The 19,796-nt window shown below is 26.7% G+C and overlaps 2 protein-coding genes across 3 annotated transcripts; both read right to left on the reverse strand.

The window, feature by feature from the left end:
- Nucleotides 1–1,452: 1,452 nt before the first annotated feature.
- Nucleotides 1,453–6,790, reverse strand: LOC105833938. 2 transcript variants are annotated; one of them, XM_012676051.3, is made up of 8 exons: nt 6,265–6,790; nt 4,746–4,872; nt 4,273–4,366; nt 3,947–4,062; nt 3,147–3,380; nt 2,783–2,988; nt 2,155–2,220; nt 1,453–1,753 (listed from the first exon to the last, which is right to left on the reverse strand). In XM_012676051.3, the coding sequence occupies exons 1-8, from the start codon at nt 6,287–6,289 to the stop codon at nt 1,623–1,625; spliced, it is 999 nt and encodes a 332-aa protein (XP_012531505.2). In that variant the 5' UTR covers nt 6,290–6,790; the 3' UTR covers nt 1,453–1,622. The 2 variants fall into 2 exon arrangements, with proteins under 2 accessions (XP_012531505.2, XP_028045112.2); XM_028189311.2 differs by lacking the exons at nt 1,453–1,753; nt 2,155–2,220 and adding an exon at nt 2,243–2,691.
- A 579-nt stretch (nt 6,791–7,369) lies between these two features.
- LOC105831804 lies at nt 7,370–17,753 on the reverse strand. Its single transcript, XM_036284251.1, has 11 exons — nt 17,542–17,753; nt 17,299–17,466; nt 16,204–16,424; nt 14,003–14,296; nt 11,134–11,260; nt 9,813–9,906; nt 9,419–9,534; nt 8,487–8,720; nt 8,111–8,319; nt 7,818–7,883; nt 7,370–7,744 (listed from the first exon to the last, which is right to left on the reverse strand). Exons 4-11 carry the CDS (start codon nt 14,022–14,024, stop codon nt 7,599–7,601), a joined length of 1,014 nt encoding a protein of 337 aa, XP_036140144.1. The 5' UTR covers nt 14,025–14,296; nt 16,204–16,424; nt 17,299–17,466; nt 17,542–17,753; the 3' UTR covers nt 7,370–7,598.
- Between the last annotated feature and the right edge of the window lie 2,043 nt (nt 17,754–19,796).

The following is a 19,796-nucleotide window of genomic DNA, read 5'->3' on the forward strand; positions in this document are numbered from 1 at the left end:
AAGGAATGTAGCAGTAGCAGCAGCAGCAGGAGCAGCGACAGCAATCGGTGAGTGAATTTTTATCATGTATATGTGGAACAAAATGATATGTGATAAACGTGATGCGAGATAAAATATTGGTTCTGCTCCTTGCTATTTCCGTACAGTGTCAGTATTGCACATTTGCATAAAACAGATTTAAAATATGAATGCATATAATTGTAAATTTTACGAGTATAGCACGAAACAAAACCAAATGACCGTGGACATAGCATAAAAGTCATACACATTACCTACGGGATTCATAGATATTTGACTACATAGTTCAATGTGCACATTTTGTGCACATAGAGGTGCTGATGGATGAAAACACCTAAAACGACGCGATGACCGCTCTCAGGTTCCTCTCTGGTTATATTAAAACATAAAATTTAAGATTATGTATCACGATACGATAATTAAAAATAAAATATTTTATTTAGAATAAGAAAGTTATAATACAGATATTTCGAAACAACAAAACTTTGTTTTATATTTCATGATTTATTGTACATCATTCAATTGAGATTATCGTATGTAGAGGTAAATTATCCGCCATAAATCTGTCGGTCGCTTCGTGTGCAATAACAGAGAGGTTCCTCTCTGGTTATACCAAAGAGAAACGTGTGAGAGTGATCATAGGCGTGTATGGTTGGTATTTATAGTTGAATCTTATATTTAATATATAGAATCACAGTCTTAAGATGCCATCAATCAATCACAGAGTACGTATCAGCATCTTAAGACATATATTACTTGAGACGGTCTTGAAATAATTAAGACTCTACTGCGAATACCGACTATATACGTATTTTAAGTGCTTCTATTCACCAACGCCTCAATATGTACAAATCGTGCATTTTGAACTACGTAGCCAATGTTTATAAAAATCTATAAGTAACATACATAATTTTCTGAGTCTTTTCCATGCTATGTCCACGATTTTTGATTCTGTTTCATGCTATATTCATTTATCGATTACGCAATAACTCTTGTAACGAGATTTTTTTAAAATAAATTAGAACATTACATTTTGGCGCCATTTAGCCTTTTCCCTTTTATTAATTTTACTTACTACATTTTTAAATATATTTTTTATACATTTTTTAAATATAATTTTTTTTTCTTTTTTTATTTATATCAAACTTTTTTTTAAATTTTATTTAAATTTAATGCTTATCTAATATATTTTTTTTTAAATATTTTATTCCTCACATTTTCTCCCATTTCTATACTTATTTTAAATATATAAAATTAGCAGTTCTAGTAGCATATATAATATATATATTTAATACGAACCTGAATGTGAATTATAATCACTATAACACGCATGTACAAATTATGCGTTGACAAATTTGTTAATCTCCGTTCTTAACCGAAATATGCAATCTTTTTACAATTTTGGGGGGATGGGATTTAATAGAAATAAGAATCTTAGAAATGCATAAAGAATTCTTATTAGTATAATGTATTCTAAAAGAATTTGTAAAGAATTCTTATTAGTATTATTAGTATAATGAAATATTAAATTGCTAGTCAATTTAATTTGTAATATTACGTATGAAATTAATTCAGTTTAAAGCTATTAATTTTTGGGATATAGATTAATCCGATACATTATTCTTCCCAAATATCAATCCCAATGTAGGTAAAAAAAAGTTTGTTGAAAACCAAAGCACGAATAAAACGTAGTAATTAATGCACGCTTTTATTATTGCTCCGACATAAGGAATATCTAAAAAAGACAAAAAACCAATTAACATATTGTGTTGATACAATGAAATATTACATATACAGGGTGTCTCAAAATATGTGACTCAACGCTCGTAAAAAGATAGAAGTCCAATATTGTCTTGGGTTAGGTCCACCAATAATCGAGATATTAACGTATGGAATTTGCAAATAATCTAATTAATTTCTATCGTAATTGTGAACAGTAAATTAATGAAAGCTTATCATACATTCATAATAGATTATTTCTTCCGTGTTATGCTCGAGCGGATCGAGCTCTTCCCAAGACTTAATTCAAGACAATATTGGATTTTTATGTTCATCTCGATCCCTTCTATCTTTTTACGAGCGTTGACCCACATGTTTTGGGACATCCTGTATATCAAATATTTGTGCAATACATACAATATATATCACGTATCCATTTAAACAATTGTAAATGTAACCAATTAGCCCATTTAAGTTCTTTATCTGAAACATAAATAATTTTTTATAAAAAAAACTAGTGCGTGTAAATACACTTCGGTTTATGCATTCACTTCCCGCAATTGTGGGCAATAGCGAATTTTTTATCTCGTTTTGTAAATAAAAGCTGACCTTTCAGAGAACCGAGTGTGATGTAGCATTCTGAGCAAACTAACACATTGCATATAATTGCTAACATTGAAATAAAACACATTACAAATTCAGTAATAACTATAATACTTATACGTACAATCAGTTAAGAACATTAAAAAAAACGATCAGCAATATTGGTACGTTCTATCGTTTACGACATAATAGCAACATGACAATAACGAATAATTGATAACAAATTGATGCCTATCAATATGCCTTGTTAAAAACAGAATTTATATGAATTTAACCTAACAAACATAATGATGTCCCATCTTGTTCCGAATTAGTCTAAATTAGTTGCTGCAACAATTGTTGGCAATATGACTGCAATACCAAAATACTTGGCTATTTGGGCTTCTGCACTTGTTATATAATGTATTATACTATTATATCAAGACAAAAATAGAATACTTACATGCAAGACCATATAATTCATAAGTATATGCCATAGCACAATTTGTATTTATATGAGCCATGGTAAAATACCAAAACGCATTTAACACATTTGACATTATATAATCAAACTCAGATGAAGGTTTACTCAAATAAATTACAAACAAATCTTTGATTTTCTGACATAATTCAGTAGTTTCCTTTGCATTTTTGCGGCACAAATTAAATCTGTTGACAAGAACAAATAACTAATAAAATTAGATGTGCATATATCTCTGACAAATTAAAAAATTATTACATAGAGATTGCATAATAAAATATATTAGACTTGGACGCTAAATCTGTTTAATAAAAAAATTATCTTTCAACATTATCATATGTATTACTTGTCAGAGATTCCTAACATGTAGCCATTTACACGCCAGAAATGATTAAATGCTTCTCTTTCTTCTAGCGTATCACTCAGTCCAAAAGACTTAGGCATGACGAAAACAAATGCCGCAAAACTATATTGAGTAAATACCATATCTCTTTGAGAAATTTCTCCAATACCAGCGTTTTTTAATCTTTTAGTGCTTATTTTATGATGCCGACGAATTGCATTCATGGTTTTGTACCATCTAAACAAAAATTGTACAAATATACTTATGTCTCTTCGTATAAAAAATTTTAATACTTATTAAAATTTTAATTTTATTAGATCTAATTCAGAGAATATTTTTAGTGCATGGTTGTAAATGTTTCTTTCAAATATACAATTCTGCATTTAAATTTATAATACTTGTGAAATCTTCACGATAACGCTTTTACATATATATTACGAGAACGAGTTCTTTTAAGAATTTTTTATATTTTTGTTAAAATTTTTACGAGTGTAAAACTAATATAACAATCATACACAGAAAATATATTTGTGAAAATTATAAAATAAGTTTTAAATATAAATATAAATTAAATATAAATAATTTGAGATATAAATATAATATTATAACTTCAATATATATATTTCAATATTATTTTTTAATCTGTTTTTAATGTTTAGTTTAATAGCACTTTACTAAGAAAATAAATTTTTAATTATACATTTCGTGACGTGTTTAAAATACTTAAATTTTATATCACAAACGGAGATATAAGAATAGAAATACGAATAAAAAATTACATGAACTACAAGAAAAAAACTTACTTTGAATCTGTGTCGTTTATATCGTACGTGTATAAGTTTTGCATGTGTAATATAGTTTCGACATATCTTTTAAGAGCTAAAGTTGTCGAATTACTTTGTTTTGTATATAAAAGCACCTGTTCAAAAGTTAAAAGAATTCAACAATAAATATAATTTTATTTTATTAATATGATTTTACTTTATGTATAATATAATCTTTATGTTGAAATTACAATTTAATTAAGTAAGAATAAAGAATTTTTATTATTATACAAAAATATTTATATGAATTTTAAAAAAATGCATATATTCTTAAAATATAAATTTAGAAATATATAAAATTTTACCTTCTGTATTGTCTTCACTGAAAATGTTATAATAAACCCTGTTATATTTGCTATTAAAATTGATGCCATATTTCGCTTATAATAGTTTTGAGCCCTAAAAAATTAAACATTAGTTTTCAAAGATATAAAATATGGATAGTACTAAATGATTATTGTATAATTTGAAATAAATATCTCTGTCACCGACGCTTGTATAATATATTAAATAAAATTTCCTGAATTTTTAAATATCATTGATATTAATACATACATTATAATATTAAATATCAAAAATACTAATATTTTAGAAAATGAATTTTATCAGTCCTGTTTTTCTATTTTTATAAATAATATGTATATTAATTTTTATCAAAAATTTGATGCGTTTCTTTATTTTTAATATAAAAAAAAATTCTTATTTTATGAATTAATGTAATATTGATTATTATTTATTTGTTGAAATTTTAATATTTTAAATTGATGCAAGTACTTACTTTTTGTACAATTTTTTATCATACCAATCTGGAAGATTATTGATTGTTACATCGATTATTTCCGGATCGATTACACTGTTATCTTCTAGGAGTAATTTATAATGTTCATCCACAGTCTGCGTTTGAACTGCAATGCGTTAATATGTTTGTATACAGAATAATAAGAATAACGAGATATTTTAAAAAATCATATAATAAATTATTCTAGATAGTTTTTACATAAATGTATCAGCATACTTGTAGTAACATGACATTAATATTTCGGAAACATAAAATCGTAATTTAATAATAATAAGTTTAATAATGTTGCACATACATATAAGAATATTTTTTTAGACTTAAAGCTTTCACGGCTGTTTAAAAAATACGGCGCCTTTTGCTCAGCATAACAACCCGAATCTAATTGAGTTTGGTGCTATCGAGCGCAATTTTTATTGTTGTAAATAACAAAAAACTATCTTTTGACATCTTGTCGGTTTCTTAACGCTTTTCTCTCACGGATTCGTGATGTTATTGAGCAATGATCTGAAAAATATCTTCCAACCGAAAGTTCTTGTAGAGGCAATTTTGCCTAAAAAGCATAAATGAATAAACAACGCATACCAGTTACTGTAAGGTGCTCAGAGCACATAGAAATAAGAGGCGCTTTATCACAAGAAAAATAACTCAGATAAAAGTTTAAATGTAAGCCAGTCGAAAGCGATTGGGCGGTGCTAATAGCACTTTCTTCAAGCTAAGTATTACTGTCAGCGGCTTTCAGTCTACTTTAATTTATTTATAAATCAAATTGTCTAAGATTAATTTGTATTAGTTCAATTTCTCTGTTTTCTCTTAATTTTTCACATCTTACATACTTAGTAATTTTAATTAACTATTTTAGTTTCAAATTTTATTACGATTGTGGTGTATTTCGCACTATTAGAATATTTGAAACGCGTTATTATTTTCTTACTTGATAGTTTTATCTTTAAACGTTTCTATTTCATATGTTTATAAACTTTAAATTAATTACTAAAATAAATAATAATATTTCAGTTTTTAATTTTAATTGGGAAATTCCTTTTAAATGTTAATTACAATAACTTCTTTCTAAATTCTATTTTTCTGAGTTATGGTTTAAATCTTGATGTAATTAATTACTTATTAACCAAAACATTGTTCTCTTATTAATTTATTGTAAGTTTTTTTTATCTAAAGTTAAAATTAAATAACTTTATTTGAATACAAATCATGAATAAAACAGTTTTAAACAATGACTATTGATATTGCTTCCAATAGGAAGGGCTTCCGAATACATGCCGCGTTCTCGTACAGCGTTGCGCCGACGACGTTTCACAAATGCTCTTCTATTTGTAATTTTAATTGCGTAGTCTTTTGCGTGCTTTAACTTTAACACACTTTTCTTCTCTTGTTAGAGAATTTATTTCTTAAAGATTCATTCAAATCCATCGCTTCGATTAAAAACTGTCTTTCTTCCATGTGCTTAATGTATGTTTAATATTATAAAATATTATCTTACCGTCATTGATGTGTTTCTTCTTCATTTTACTCCTTGGTATGATTATAATAAAGTCACAATTAACGAAAGGTTTTGTATGTTAAAAATAATCTATCTTACTTTCTGATAATCAATCTAACTTAATATTGAAAAAATTTTACACTCAACATTTTTCACTGGCGTTCACTTCTCTACTGACGGATAGATATATTATTTTTGAATCTTATATCATTTTTTTCTCCAATTGACTGCTGGATCGAGATATAGTGCAAATCACGCAGCTAAGATAAAAAAGCGAAAGAAGTGGCAGATTATATAAGAACTGCAGCCCTGAAAGTTTTTTATGTGTTGCAAATAGCAACAGCAAATAGAAGATTGTGACCTTCTATTTTTGTTCACGTTTGAAATATGTAATTTATTCATAATTTATACGCAAATACATAATTTTTTTTCTCGTTGATATAAAACTTATTAATGACGTCATTTATCATTTGTAATTACGTGAGCAGATACGAGACGCTAGCTGGCAATTATATTCCCAGATAACATGCAAGCACACTAAAAGTAGTATATAATCAACCAACTATCGGTGAACTAGAATCGATCTTCCTACGTACCTCACAGATCCCAAGTAGCCCACAAAAGTAAAATAATAATAGATAAAATAAGACATTGAAACTTCAATACAAATTATGACATTCGAATATTTGCTCTGTAATTTTATTTAAAATCGGCAGCGGTCTTGTGGTTGTATAATCGCCATAATGTAATATAATGTGTGTGTGTGTGTGTGTGTGTGTGTGTGTGTGTGTGTGTGTGTGTTTGTTTGTGTGAAAACAGCAACTATATTATCTGTATAAATATTATACAATATTTATTATACAATAATAAAACCTAATAAAAATTTAATTATATATCTTTTAATATAAATCTTAACTTTTTTATTATTGTTAATGCTTAAAAGCATCTAAATAATTGTTCACACTAACTATTAACGTTTATAGGCGCTCGTCACTTATTACTAACACTTTTTTAATGATTACTTTGTCATCGTCAACGATTGTATATTGTTTATGGTCTATATTTAATGTTTATACATTTTATTAAATTGAATAAAAACTACAAATTAATCAATATTTTTTTTATTCTAAAACAATTCAGCATTTTAATAATTTTAATAATTATTCTTTAGTAAGGAGTCATTATCTACAATTGGTTAATTATTTATTGCCTATATGCGCATTTTGCACCGCAATTTCTCACAACAAAAAGATCAAAATATATAAATAATATTGTATATAATTTTTAAAATGATAAAAACCTTTGTTTCTCTATAAACGTAAGAGTTTAAATTGTTAATATTTAGGATACAAATTGATTTGAACATTATGTTTCCCAAATTTCAACCATGCAAGTATAGGAAAGTTTTGCAAACTCCAAAGTAGAAATAAAGACAAATAATAAGTGTATAATCTTACTATTACTCCGATATAAGGAACAACTAAAAAAAAAATAAACACAAATTAGCGTATTGTATTAATAAAATATCACACAAATATCTATGCAATACTTACGACGTAGATAAAACAGCCATGCGCGGTATTGAAAAGTTAACCAACTGATCCATCCCAGCTTTTTGTCTGAAATATAGATTAACTTTGATAAAAATATTATTTTGTATAATAATATTTGTATAATATGTTATATGCCGATGTAAAGTAAAGTAATTAAATAAGAAAATGTGCTAGAATTAAAATAAAACTCAAAATTCAAAAACTCAGAATAAATAATATTAAGTATTTGTGAAAAGGAATATTATTTCAAAATAAAAATATATTTGTAATCAAAGCGCAAATTGAATACTTACATGGGAGATTATGTAATGTATAGGTGAATGCCATGAAAGCATCTTTATCCGCGGTGATATCAATATACCATAATGCATCTAACGCATTTGATATTAAAAGATCAAACTCAGGTAAAACTGAAGTTTTACTTAAATAAGTTTTATATAAATCATTGATTTTCTGACATAATTCGGCGGTTTCTTTTACATTTTTGCGACACAAATTAAATCTGTAGATAAAAACAAATAACTAATAAAATTAGAATTGTAAAATTAATATATATTCTTATCATATTTATAAATTATAAAATTAATACAAATTTATAAGTAATATAAATACTTAGACGCTAAATCTAGTATAATAAAAACTATATCTTAACATTATTTTACTTATTACCTGTCAAAGATTCCTAACATGTAACCATTTACACGCCAGAAATGATAAAATGCCTCATCTTCTTCTAATGTGTTGCTCAATCCAAAATTCTTAGGCGTAATTAAAACAAATCCCACAAAAGCGTATTGAGTAAGTACCATATCTCTTTGAGAAATTTCTCCAATACCAGCATTTTTTGATTTTTTGGATCCTATTCTATGATGCCAACGAATTACATTCATCGTTTTGTACCACCTAGCAAGTTTTAAGAATTTACGTGCAAATAAGTATAAGTGTACAAGTACAAAGTTTTAATAAACTAAAATTTTATTTTAATATATAATTCAGAAAACATTTTTAGCGTGCAATTTCTAAATACAATTTTGCGCCTATTTTTTGTATGGATTTTACAATGTTTTTTTCTAAAGTTTTCAATATTTCTATATAACACAAGTTTGAATTTTTTTTTTAAATATTTCTATTTTTCTAACATGGCGTGTGTAAAAGTAAAATAGCAATAGTTATGTATAGCAAAAATATTTTTATTTAACAACGCTATTTACTTTTTATTAAAATGATATATGTTATATATTTTAAAAAAATTCATACTTTGTATTCTCTATTCTATATGACCGAAAAAATTTTGATTAAAATGTTTAATATAATCAATCGTTACATTTACTATTTCGTACTGTAAATATAAAAAAAAATTTTATAACAATTTTAAATAAAGATATTTTTTTGCTGAACGTCATTATTGCTATCTGAAAATAGTTTTCAGTTTTTTACGACCTTAATATAGTTTTCTGTAAATCTTAAATTTCTTTTATCTATAATTTAAGCTATAAAAATGTGATTGCATTTTAAGAATAAATAATTTGTAACATATTATTTGTGAATAACAAAGGATTTAGGAAATGTGAGTAAAAATTATACAATTTAAGGAAACTTACTTAGAATTTGTATCATTTGGATCGCACATATATAAATTATGTATGTGTAAGAGAGTTTCAATATATCTTTTAAAAGCCAAACAAACGGTATTACTTCGTTTTGTGCATATGAGAACCTGTTGAAAGAAATAAATAATTCTATGATAAATAATATTTTATTTATGACTTTTTATAATAAATTTTATTTAACATAATAAAATCTTAATTGTAATATTTTATATAGCATTAGCTTATTTTTACAGTAAAATTATGATTTAATCAAAACTCGTAAATGTAAAAAAGAATTATTGTATTTAAAAAAATAATTATGTATTGCTATTTAACAAATTTATATATACTATTTTGACAAATTTATATTTTAATATGTTAATACAAATTTATAAAATTTTAATACCTTTAGTATAGTTTCCACAGAAAACACTAAAATAAGTCCTACTGTATGTGCCGCTATTATCGACATCATATTTTGTTTATAATAGTCTTGAGCTCTAAAATTAAATGTTAATTAAAACAAAATAAAATGGACAATGCTAAAGAAATTATTGTGAAATTAAAGATAAATGTCTGATTTACGTTAATCTTATAGAGGAGAGAAAACGGTGATGGATTAGATGTAGGGTTACGAAATTCACGATATTTCGTGTACTGAATTTTGGGGATAATCATCCAAGTTAATTTTTTTTACTACTTTAGACATTATAACATGGCTACTGAGCATGTTATAATGTCTAAAGAATATTTATTTTATTAACTACATGCCTGTCTTAATTTTTTTCTCTAAAGTTTAAATAAAGACATACATATATTGAGGTCTGATTTAAAGTTAAAATGACGTTCGTGCAGTCAAGCCTAAGTAATTTTTTCGAATGTAATTTGATTGTACTTACATTTTTACTTATTAGTTAATATATTGTTTGTTATAATACTTTTATATTATTTTTTATATAATGCGCGAAGTCGCAAAAGCCAAAGTTTCTTTTATAATATATAATATTTTTGATATTTTTCTGTGACAAGTATAAGATATTGATATTTTTGTAATAGTGTGCAAAATCTGCTTACAAGTGTTAATTTTTTATCTTTTAGAAATAAAAATAATTTTGAAAATATTTGTTGGAAGTGTTGGTAGTGTTCCGCTCCCTATAAGTTCCATAATCGCAATCATTTTCCAGTAAATTGTTAATTATATAATAATGTTTATCATGTATATCCGAGAAACTTCTGCTTACAACATAATTGGTGGAACTTTATACATAGATAACTTTCACCGACAAGGATTATGTCATATAAATATTTGAGTTATTTAAATAAAAGAAAATTTGTTTATAATCACTTGCTCTCCTCTACAATATACTCTAGAAAATATACTCTAAAATTTTCCAAATTTTTAAACACAGTTTACACAGAACATAATAAATATTTACACACACACACACACACACACACACACACACACACACACACACACACACACACACACACACACAAATATTAAAAAAATTTTTTTAAAGCGTAGTACTTCCTCTTTCTATATATTTTTATTTTTATAGATAACTTATTAATTTTTCTTGAGTTATAAGTTGAGCTATACGTTTCTTTTTGTTATTAATTAACCGAATTTAATTTTTATATTAAAATTTTTTTCTCTTACTTTTCATGAATTATTACAAGAAATTTTAACATTTTAAATTAACATATACTTAACAGGTACTTACTTTTTATATAAGTCTTTATTATACCATACTGGAAGGTCGTTAAGTGTTACATCGGTTGATTTTGGATTAATTACGCTGTTATCTTCTAAAAGTAATTTAAAATGTTCCTCAACGGTCTCCGTTTGAACTGCAATACATACATTATACATGTATATATATATATATATATATATGTGTGTGTTTAAAGCAAAAATAAAGTAATAGTGTTATTTTTTAGACAATTAAATTAACTTTCACGATACACAGGAGATTGACCATGCCCGCAAAATTTTTCATTGTTGTACAGTTTTTTTTCATTGTTGTAACTTAAAATTAATTTTGTTTATATTACTCGTAAATTAATTTATAAAATATAAACTTTAAAAAGTATGCTCATTTAAAGTTTACTAATACGAGAATTATAGTTTTTATGCAAAGAAACCTAGAGAAGCAAGCATTCAAAATAATATTTGAAAAAAGTTTTATCACTTTTTATATTTAAAAATTTATATTTTAAATGGGGCATTACAATAGAAAAATTGAGTATCATCTTCAAATAGAAGTTTCATATTACAAAAAAAAATTATTTGAACTTTGTGCATTATAAGAAGTTGAATTCAGACAAGTATATGTGATGTGCTTTTGTTACTGTTTTCGTACAAATTATTTAGTTTTGCGTATATTTTGATTCAAATTATATTTTTCTAAATTAACTTTTAATTTATTATAAATTTATTTATAATTTAATTTAATCTGCTTACATACTTTTAACTGAGTTAGTTTTTTGTTCATGTACCTTGTGACTTAATTAAATTAATTTTATAAACCATTAACTTTAATTTAATTTAGTTAAAAAAGAATATTAACTTAGTCAATCTTGCATTTTTCTAATATAATTATGTACAATTGTTATAATTGTTTTAGTGCAAGATTTAGTGCAAGATATTTAATGTCATATCATATTTTCCCATAATATTAAAAAAGTCTGGTCTACATAAACATTTAATAAAAAATTAACATCAAAATAAGATTGGTCATTTCTTATTTTTTGGATGCTATATACGAATCTAATTTTCTAATTATTCCATTACGTCTAATTCCTTGATAATATTATTACTACTACTAATTAACTATATACTATACACGTTATTATAGCGATTTTTCTTTAGACATTTATAATGATGAATCATCTCAATGACACTTTTATATTTCGATATTTCTTCGTAGTTACGCGCATGTATATGTATAATAAAAATAAAATTAAAATATAAAGATCTTTTTCCCTTTCAATTCAAATCAAACATGGAATTTTTCTTTATTCTTTTTTTATTCCTTTTCTCTTTTTTCTTACTTCGTATGCATTCCGTTTGCCACTTTAATTTTTAGCAAAACGGATTTAATAACCTAATTTTACATATATACGGAAACAAAAACAGTTTAATTAATTATTACACTTTGTATTAACACATAAATATACGATAAATTCCATACAGCACATAATTATATGAACTATATGAAGCAGTGAAACATTGACCGCGTTATTATATTAAGGGCCGATTTCACCAACTCCGGTTACCTTAACCGGTCGGTTATTCCATTGGAATTGACCAATCGCATTTGTTAATTTTGCTTAACGACAAATACGATTAGTCAATTCTAATGGAGTAACCGGAGTTGGTGAAATCAGTTCTAACATCATCGAGTAATATTTGATCGCGTTGCGCAAGTAATTGAAATAAAAACTTATATAACCAAGCTGTGCGCATATAGCTCTGACTTTCAGCTCAGCGATAATAAAAAATTTTAATATCCATAAATATCTTATAATTACAACTTGTACAAAGGTTTCTTTTACTACGCATTGAGATGAAATCCTAATGCATATGAAAAGTACGTAATAAGTTCTTTTCTTGTAACTTTAACTGCAAATTACTAAAAATGGAGCAATTTAAAAACGAATATATATTTACCATTTAAAAAATTAAAGAAACAGACTAGTCACATTTTGACGTTTTTTTTCATTGAATAATGCAATCAGTGTAATTTAACTTAATACAAGACCCAATTAGGTTAAGAACTAAACAAAATAAAATGATACAACTATTATTTAATTATTATAAATATCTTAAAAATTGGCATTGATCATATTCTACACAAAATAATTGTACACGATCAGAATATTCTACACAAATATATTGTACACAAAAAAATTCTACGTGGAAAAATTGTGCACAAGAATTATCCTTGAATTAAAAATTACACACGAATATATTGTGCGTAGAAAAACTGTATAGTCATATATCCGTATGCAATATTTAATTCAAAGATTCTTGTGCACAGTTTTTCCACGTACAATTTTTTTGTGTACAATATATTTGTATAGAATATTCTGATCGTATACAAATATTTTGTGTAGAATATGATCAGTGCCTAAAAATTATCTAAGAAAGCTACACACACGACGTCAGAAAAAATACAATTACAGTAATTAAATAAAGATATAATTATTTCAAATGAGACTTTGTGGTATTATGTAAGTGAAAACTGTCAATTTATTCGCTGAGTTTCTTCTTATTTGTTCTTTCCTTCTATTTATTATGGCATCTAACAAATGACTATTCAATTGATTCAATTGATTTTGTGTTTCAAGAAATAAATAAATTGAAGGACTTTGAATTTGTATAACACATAATAATTCAATTACTTTGAAATTGAAATTGCATTATTTAATTTTATCGCAACTTCCTAAGATACACTTTTCTCTTGTAAGATTTACTCTTTGTTTCACTCAAATTCACTGCTTTAATTACATCATATAATTTTATTTATAATGTTTAAATTCACGTATGAGTTAGAATTTAATACATAATTAATTTCTTAAAATCTTTACCATCGTCAATATGTTTTTTCATTTCTGCTTTGTATATTTCTATTAAAAATCACGATCAAATTACAAAAAAAGTCACAATAGATTTCACAATATTAAAAAGGCGCGTTGTGGAATATAAATCGGCAGATTAGAAGAGTGCGTGTGCTCTTGTTGAAGTGCCACTTGATACTGAAGTGACGTATTGTTCCACGACTAATGTCTTTCACTAGCACTCGTTTCCCCTACTTTGCTCGACAAATACATATTCTCTTATGGATTCTCCTCGCTATATCTGATTAATCTTTGAAATAGAACCTGAAAGATTAAAATGATTACAATATAGATATGTGTACATACTTATCAAACTTAAAAATTATAATATAATATATAAATTGCTTCTTTTGCTTCTGTTCATATAACGTCACACAATGGTCCTAAATCTAAGAAATGTGAAGTCATTAATCAATTTATACAAAACTTGATATCCTGAGATTTTCGTGGTGGTTGATTATTAAATCTAAAGAAAAAAAAAACAAAATAGTAAATATAAAATAGCAGATATATAGTTAAGAAAATATTAAAAGTCAAAACTTGGTATTCTGAGATTTTCGCTGATCTAAAATTAAAATTATAAAAAACAAAAAAAACAATAAACTTGAAATATTTATTTGGTCATAAAAATTAAAAAATTTGAATTAAAAATGGAAATAATTAATAATAAAATTACATTTATTATATTAAAAGTTATATAAATCACCAAATTACTATAAAAATTTAGAGATTAAATACAAAATACAAACATAGTTAATAAAAAAGTAAAAAAAAAATTTTAAATTAAAAATAAAATTAAAAACTCTAGACAAAAATCAAGTTATAATAATTCAATATCTGATTTATATAAATTTAATCATATCTTTATCTTATGTATTTTGTAATCTTGTGTAATTTTGTAATCTTCTTTTATTATTGTTATGTAAACGCAAATAATAGATGTATTTAATTTTTTAAGACAATTTTTGTAAATTTGCAATACACGGATTAGATTATTAAAAGATATTATTAAAACTTATTTTTGATATAAAAAGCAATTTTGCAAAAATTAATTTTACAATTAATTGTTACAAATGAATTATTAAAAATAATTATATAGATAAACTGATTACGTTTAATCTACGGGAAACATTACAAATTAAAGAAACGGATATAACGGATATAACTTTTTCTTAGTTTTCCACTAAGAACATAATATAATAAATTTTTAATAATTTGTGTTTACAATTAGTAACAAAATTAATTTTTTCAAGGTACTTTTAATATCAGAAATGTTTTTTTCATGCTTCATTTTCATTTCTATTATTGTTCAGCTAATCTTGCTAATTTGACTATGGGCCTTAATATATAGTTTCCTAGGTAGTCAAGTCTGTCGAAAGCAGATCATATCAAGGCTGCTATTTCGTTATGTTATATTTTTTTATATATTAAAATACATGCGCAAAGACACTTAACAACATCGATAGTTGTCGGTAAGTGTTTACGGAATAGCAGCCCAAGTGTATACTATCAGCTGCTATCAGAAAAAACGCCACAAATTATGCACAAAGTTTGTAACATTAAAAAATGTCAGTAAATTGCAATTAAAAATATGACAAAGCTTGTTGATCATGCTATACCAACAGATTGGCGACATCACAGTACTCGAGCAAGATTTACAACTTTTGTTAGATTTTTATTACCATTCTGTCATCAAATTGCCCACGCATGTAGATTTTGTCAATCAATATTTGTTCACCAATCTATTATTAGATTCTGTCAGCAAATAGTAAGCATATTGCTGAAATAATAAAAATCACAACTAATTTACTATTAATTTCTGAGAAAATCTGTTGTCAATCTGTTAACATATTGCATGCATTGTGCTTAACTTGCTTCGTCAAATGTATTTGCACATAACATTTTGAAAACTAACGTTACAATCAGATGACATCTATTATATAATACTAATGATTATTTTCAAATTTTTATTAGAAATTCTAATTTTTATTATTCTACTATATATTAATCAACTAAACGTCTAAATAGATTTTGGTGTAAATCTGTAAAACATGATATTTCTATAGATTTTCAAAATTTACACACATAAAATTTTACAAAAAAAAATGTTAGTAAATTATGCAACACATTGTTAATTATAGTTCATTAGATTACGTAAAAATTTTACTTACTTTCAAAAGTAGCCTCCATTTTACAAAATTAAAATTGATGAACTTGAAACCAAATTATACAATTTTGAAGCAAGCGTTATTTTTCAGTATACTTTCACAGTAAGTAGTTTTATATGTTGTTTGAGCGGTTTTTGTTCTGAATAAACTCAGGTAGAAACTCAGGTAGTTGGCCTTTCTCTTTTTTGCCTTTTAATATCTCGATACTATATCAGTGTACCCAACTGTGGAAGGTTTAAAATCCCTTAAATGAAACTTTAAATTTTAAGGATTTGGGACTAATGTAGATCGCAACGAATGTTTTCTGAAACTTTTTGCCTTCAGAAAAAATTACATAAAATTCTGCAAAAATTTCTACAGAAAAATTCTGAAGGCGAAAACTTTGTACAAAAATCTGTAAAAACTGCAAAAATTTATGCACAAAATTTTGTGCAGTACTTTTTGCATAATTTTTTCCTACGGGAAGACATCATAAAAATAACAAAATAATTAAGAAAAATACAAAAATCAAATATTTCTTACTGTCACGAAATACTAACATAGTCTGTACACTTACTCTTTTTGGGTCTTTTTGGGAACACTTGAAAAGTTTACATGCTGTCGTTTTAACAAGTGACGGATCAAAGCGTTCTTTCGAGTATGAGTACCTATTATTACTAAGTTTTTTTTAGGGAGGAGAGCCAAGCTTTGCCTATTACCAGTTTTGTGGTTACACAAGTGAAAAATTTTGCTTGTTCCCTTTTGGGGTCAGTGTACAGACGGAGAGTTAATTTAAAATTTAAAGGATGTGCCGATCGCTTAAAACACAGTCCTTACGCGAGAAGACCGAGAAGAACGAGCGAGACAGTAAAAAAAACGAGCGAGGTAGGAGTAACAGGAAAAGGATCCGATTCTCGAGCCTTCAGCGTTCGGCGTGTTGTTATTCTCATCTCGCTTATTCCTATTATTGTCTCGTTCTTTCTTATTAACATCTCGCTCGCTCTTGTATACATATCTTTTCGCTCGAAAAATCAATAACTCTGTGCTACCGACACATTTTGTGTACATACATGCATACATAGCACAGAACGCAATCAGAATTGTGCACATATGAGTTACCTGCTCGCCCAAACGTGCATATTCGCTACGTAGTTTATGTGCATGATTTTCAAGATCCACATAGGGCGTATCGCGTTCAAGGATCATCTAAAACCGAGCCGTGTTATCTCTCAGCCTTCTCTAGCTCTGATATCGAACTCCTGAGGTCCTGCGCTACCGCTTACGAAACTAAAAATCAATAATGTGGTCATGTCAACATTCACAATTCTGATTTTTATATGTAAGTTTTATTTTTTGCATTACCATTAGTGGTACTCCATATAACGGAATACATGTAAAGGTGTCCTATTCCAAATGCCATATGCGTATATCAATTGTACTATCATATGCAATATAGTAGCCAGTTTTCCTTACGTCTAATACCATTTTAGATCAGGACGTCACATACATACATGTATTGACAATACATTGCATATACATTGTACATATTTTTTAAATCTGTTTATGTGCTACGTCTAACAAAAGGGATAAAAATTACTCTTAGCTTAGCTTGTACTAAAAATATGAATTATATATACCGTTTATTCTTTAAAAAATTCTGTATATTGCTCTAATAAAATGCAGACCATGGATATATATCTACATTTATATGCAATATTAGAATTTCAATTACGTGTATTATAATGTATTCGTGTACACCCACGCGCACGCACATTATAATACATAATTATACACTTATAGACTTATATAGAGTTTAAAATTATGTTCGTATGATAAACACACAGTAATATTTTTTTTACAACAAATGTTTCTAATATTTCGTTATAATTATAGTCAACTTATGACTCCGGCGATAAATTAAAAATAGCAAGCCTATTACAATCACCTCTGGCAACAAGTTAAAAATCAGCTTATGACAATCGCTTCTAGCTTTTTCTTGTAAATAGTCAGCTCACGATAAACGCCTCTGACATTTTTTAAAAACTAGTCAGCTCACAATAAACGTCTCTGGCATTAAAAAAAATTAACCAGCTCACGATGTACGCCTCTAGCAGCAAATAAAAAATTAGCTAACTCATGACAATCGCTTCTAGCACTTTTCTTGTAAATAGCCAGCTCACGATAAGCCAGCATTTTTTTAAAAATAAGCCAGCTCATGATTTACGTCTTTGACATTTTTTTTAAAACTACCCGGGGAAAAATGTCCATACATGATCGTATATGATTATACGTAAGCATATAAAATCATACATAAAACAATATATAATTTTGTATATTAATATATGATTGTATATAATCATGAATAGTTGGGTATGTAATCGCACATGATCATATTCATTCATGTATGGATTTGTATGGAACCATACATGAATATATAAAGGCTGTTATACGAAAGATCGTGTGAATGAAAATTTGGCTACTGTATGGAATTGTATATGATATTATATAGTCGCATAAATATATAGCCCCGCCGACACGACTGCATATATGATTATGCATGATCATATGCGATCATGTGTGGACACTCCATACATGATCATGTATGAGTTTTAACCTGACATCATCATGTACATGATGCTCACGGCGCTGATCGTATATGACCATACATAAGCATATATGGCTAGATATAATCATGCATGATCATATCAGGTCAAAACTCATACATGATTATGTATGGAGTAGGGATGCGCGATACATTAAAAAATATCGATACTTGGTATTGATACGTATTGATTGTTTTTGTATCGATATATCCAATACATCAGCCTTAAAGTATCGATATTTGCCAATATCGATCCGATATCGTTAGACATTAAAAAATAAATAAATAAATAAATATATGTAAAACTCACCTTAATATACATTAACATGACTTCCTATTGGTCAAAATTTAATTCTCTATTCCTAATTCTCTATATTTAATTCGTTGTTCCTTATTCCTTTCATTGTGTCTGAGCCCTAATGCTCGGTCTACATTGTCTACAATGTCAGCAAGAGTAATGGAGTAGGAGTAAGAAATATGAAATGAGATGCCCATTTCGTTTACTCCCGGTTTTTAATTGGTTAATTGTTACTCTTACTCCTTACTCCATTACTCCTGCTATTGCCTAGTTTACACCGAGCACTTGGTAGGCGTATCAAGTAGTGAATTTAAGCTGATCAGCCAATGATTAAACACATTCACTAGTTATTTACTAGGTCATTGTAGACCGAGCATAAAAGATGCTTCTGATAGTTTCTATATACTTTATTGTATTGAAAGACGATATTGATTCGCAGAGTATCGATACACCGATATATCACTGTATAAAATATTGATATAAAATATCGATATTTAATAGCCGATACATCGATATTTCATGTATCGGTTAGTGTATCACGCATCCCTAGTATGGAGTGTCTACCACATAATCGTATGATCATGCATGTGCATTTTTTCCCGGATAGTTAGCTCACGATTTACGTCTCTGTCATTTTTTAAAAACTAACCAGCTCACGATAAATCACCTCTGGCATTACTACTACTATTACCACTATTGCTTCAAAAAAGAAAGTAA

Source organism: Monomorium pharaonis, chromosome 3 (assembly GCF_013373865.1).
Source record: "Monomorium pharaonis isolate MP-MQ-018 chromosome 3, ASM1337386v2, whole genome shotgun sequence".
Taxonomy (NCBI): Eukaryota; Metazoa; Arthropoda; class Insecta; order Hymenoptera; family Formicidae; genus Monomorium; species Monomorium pharaonis.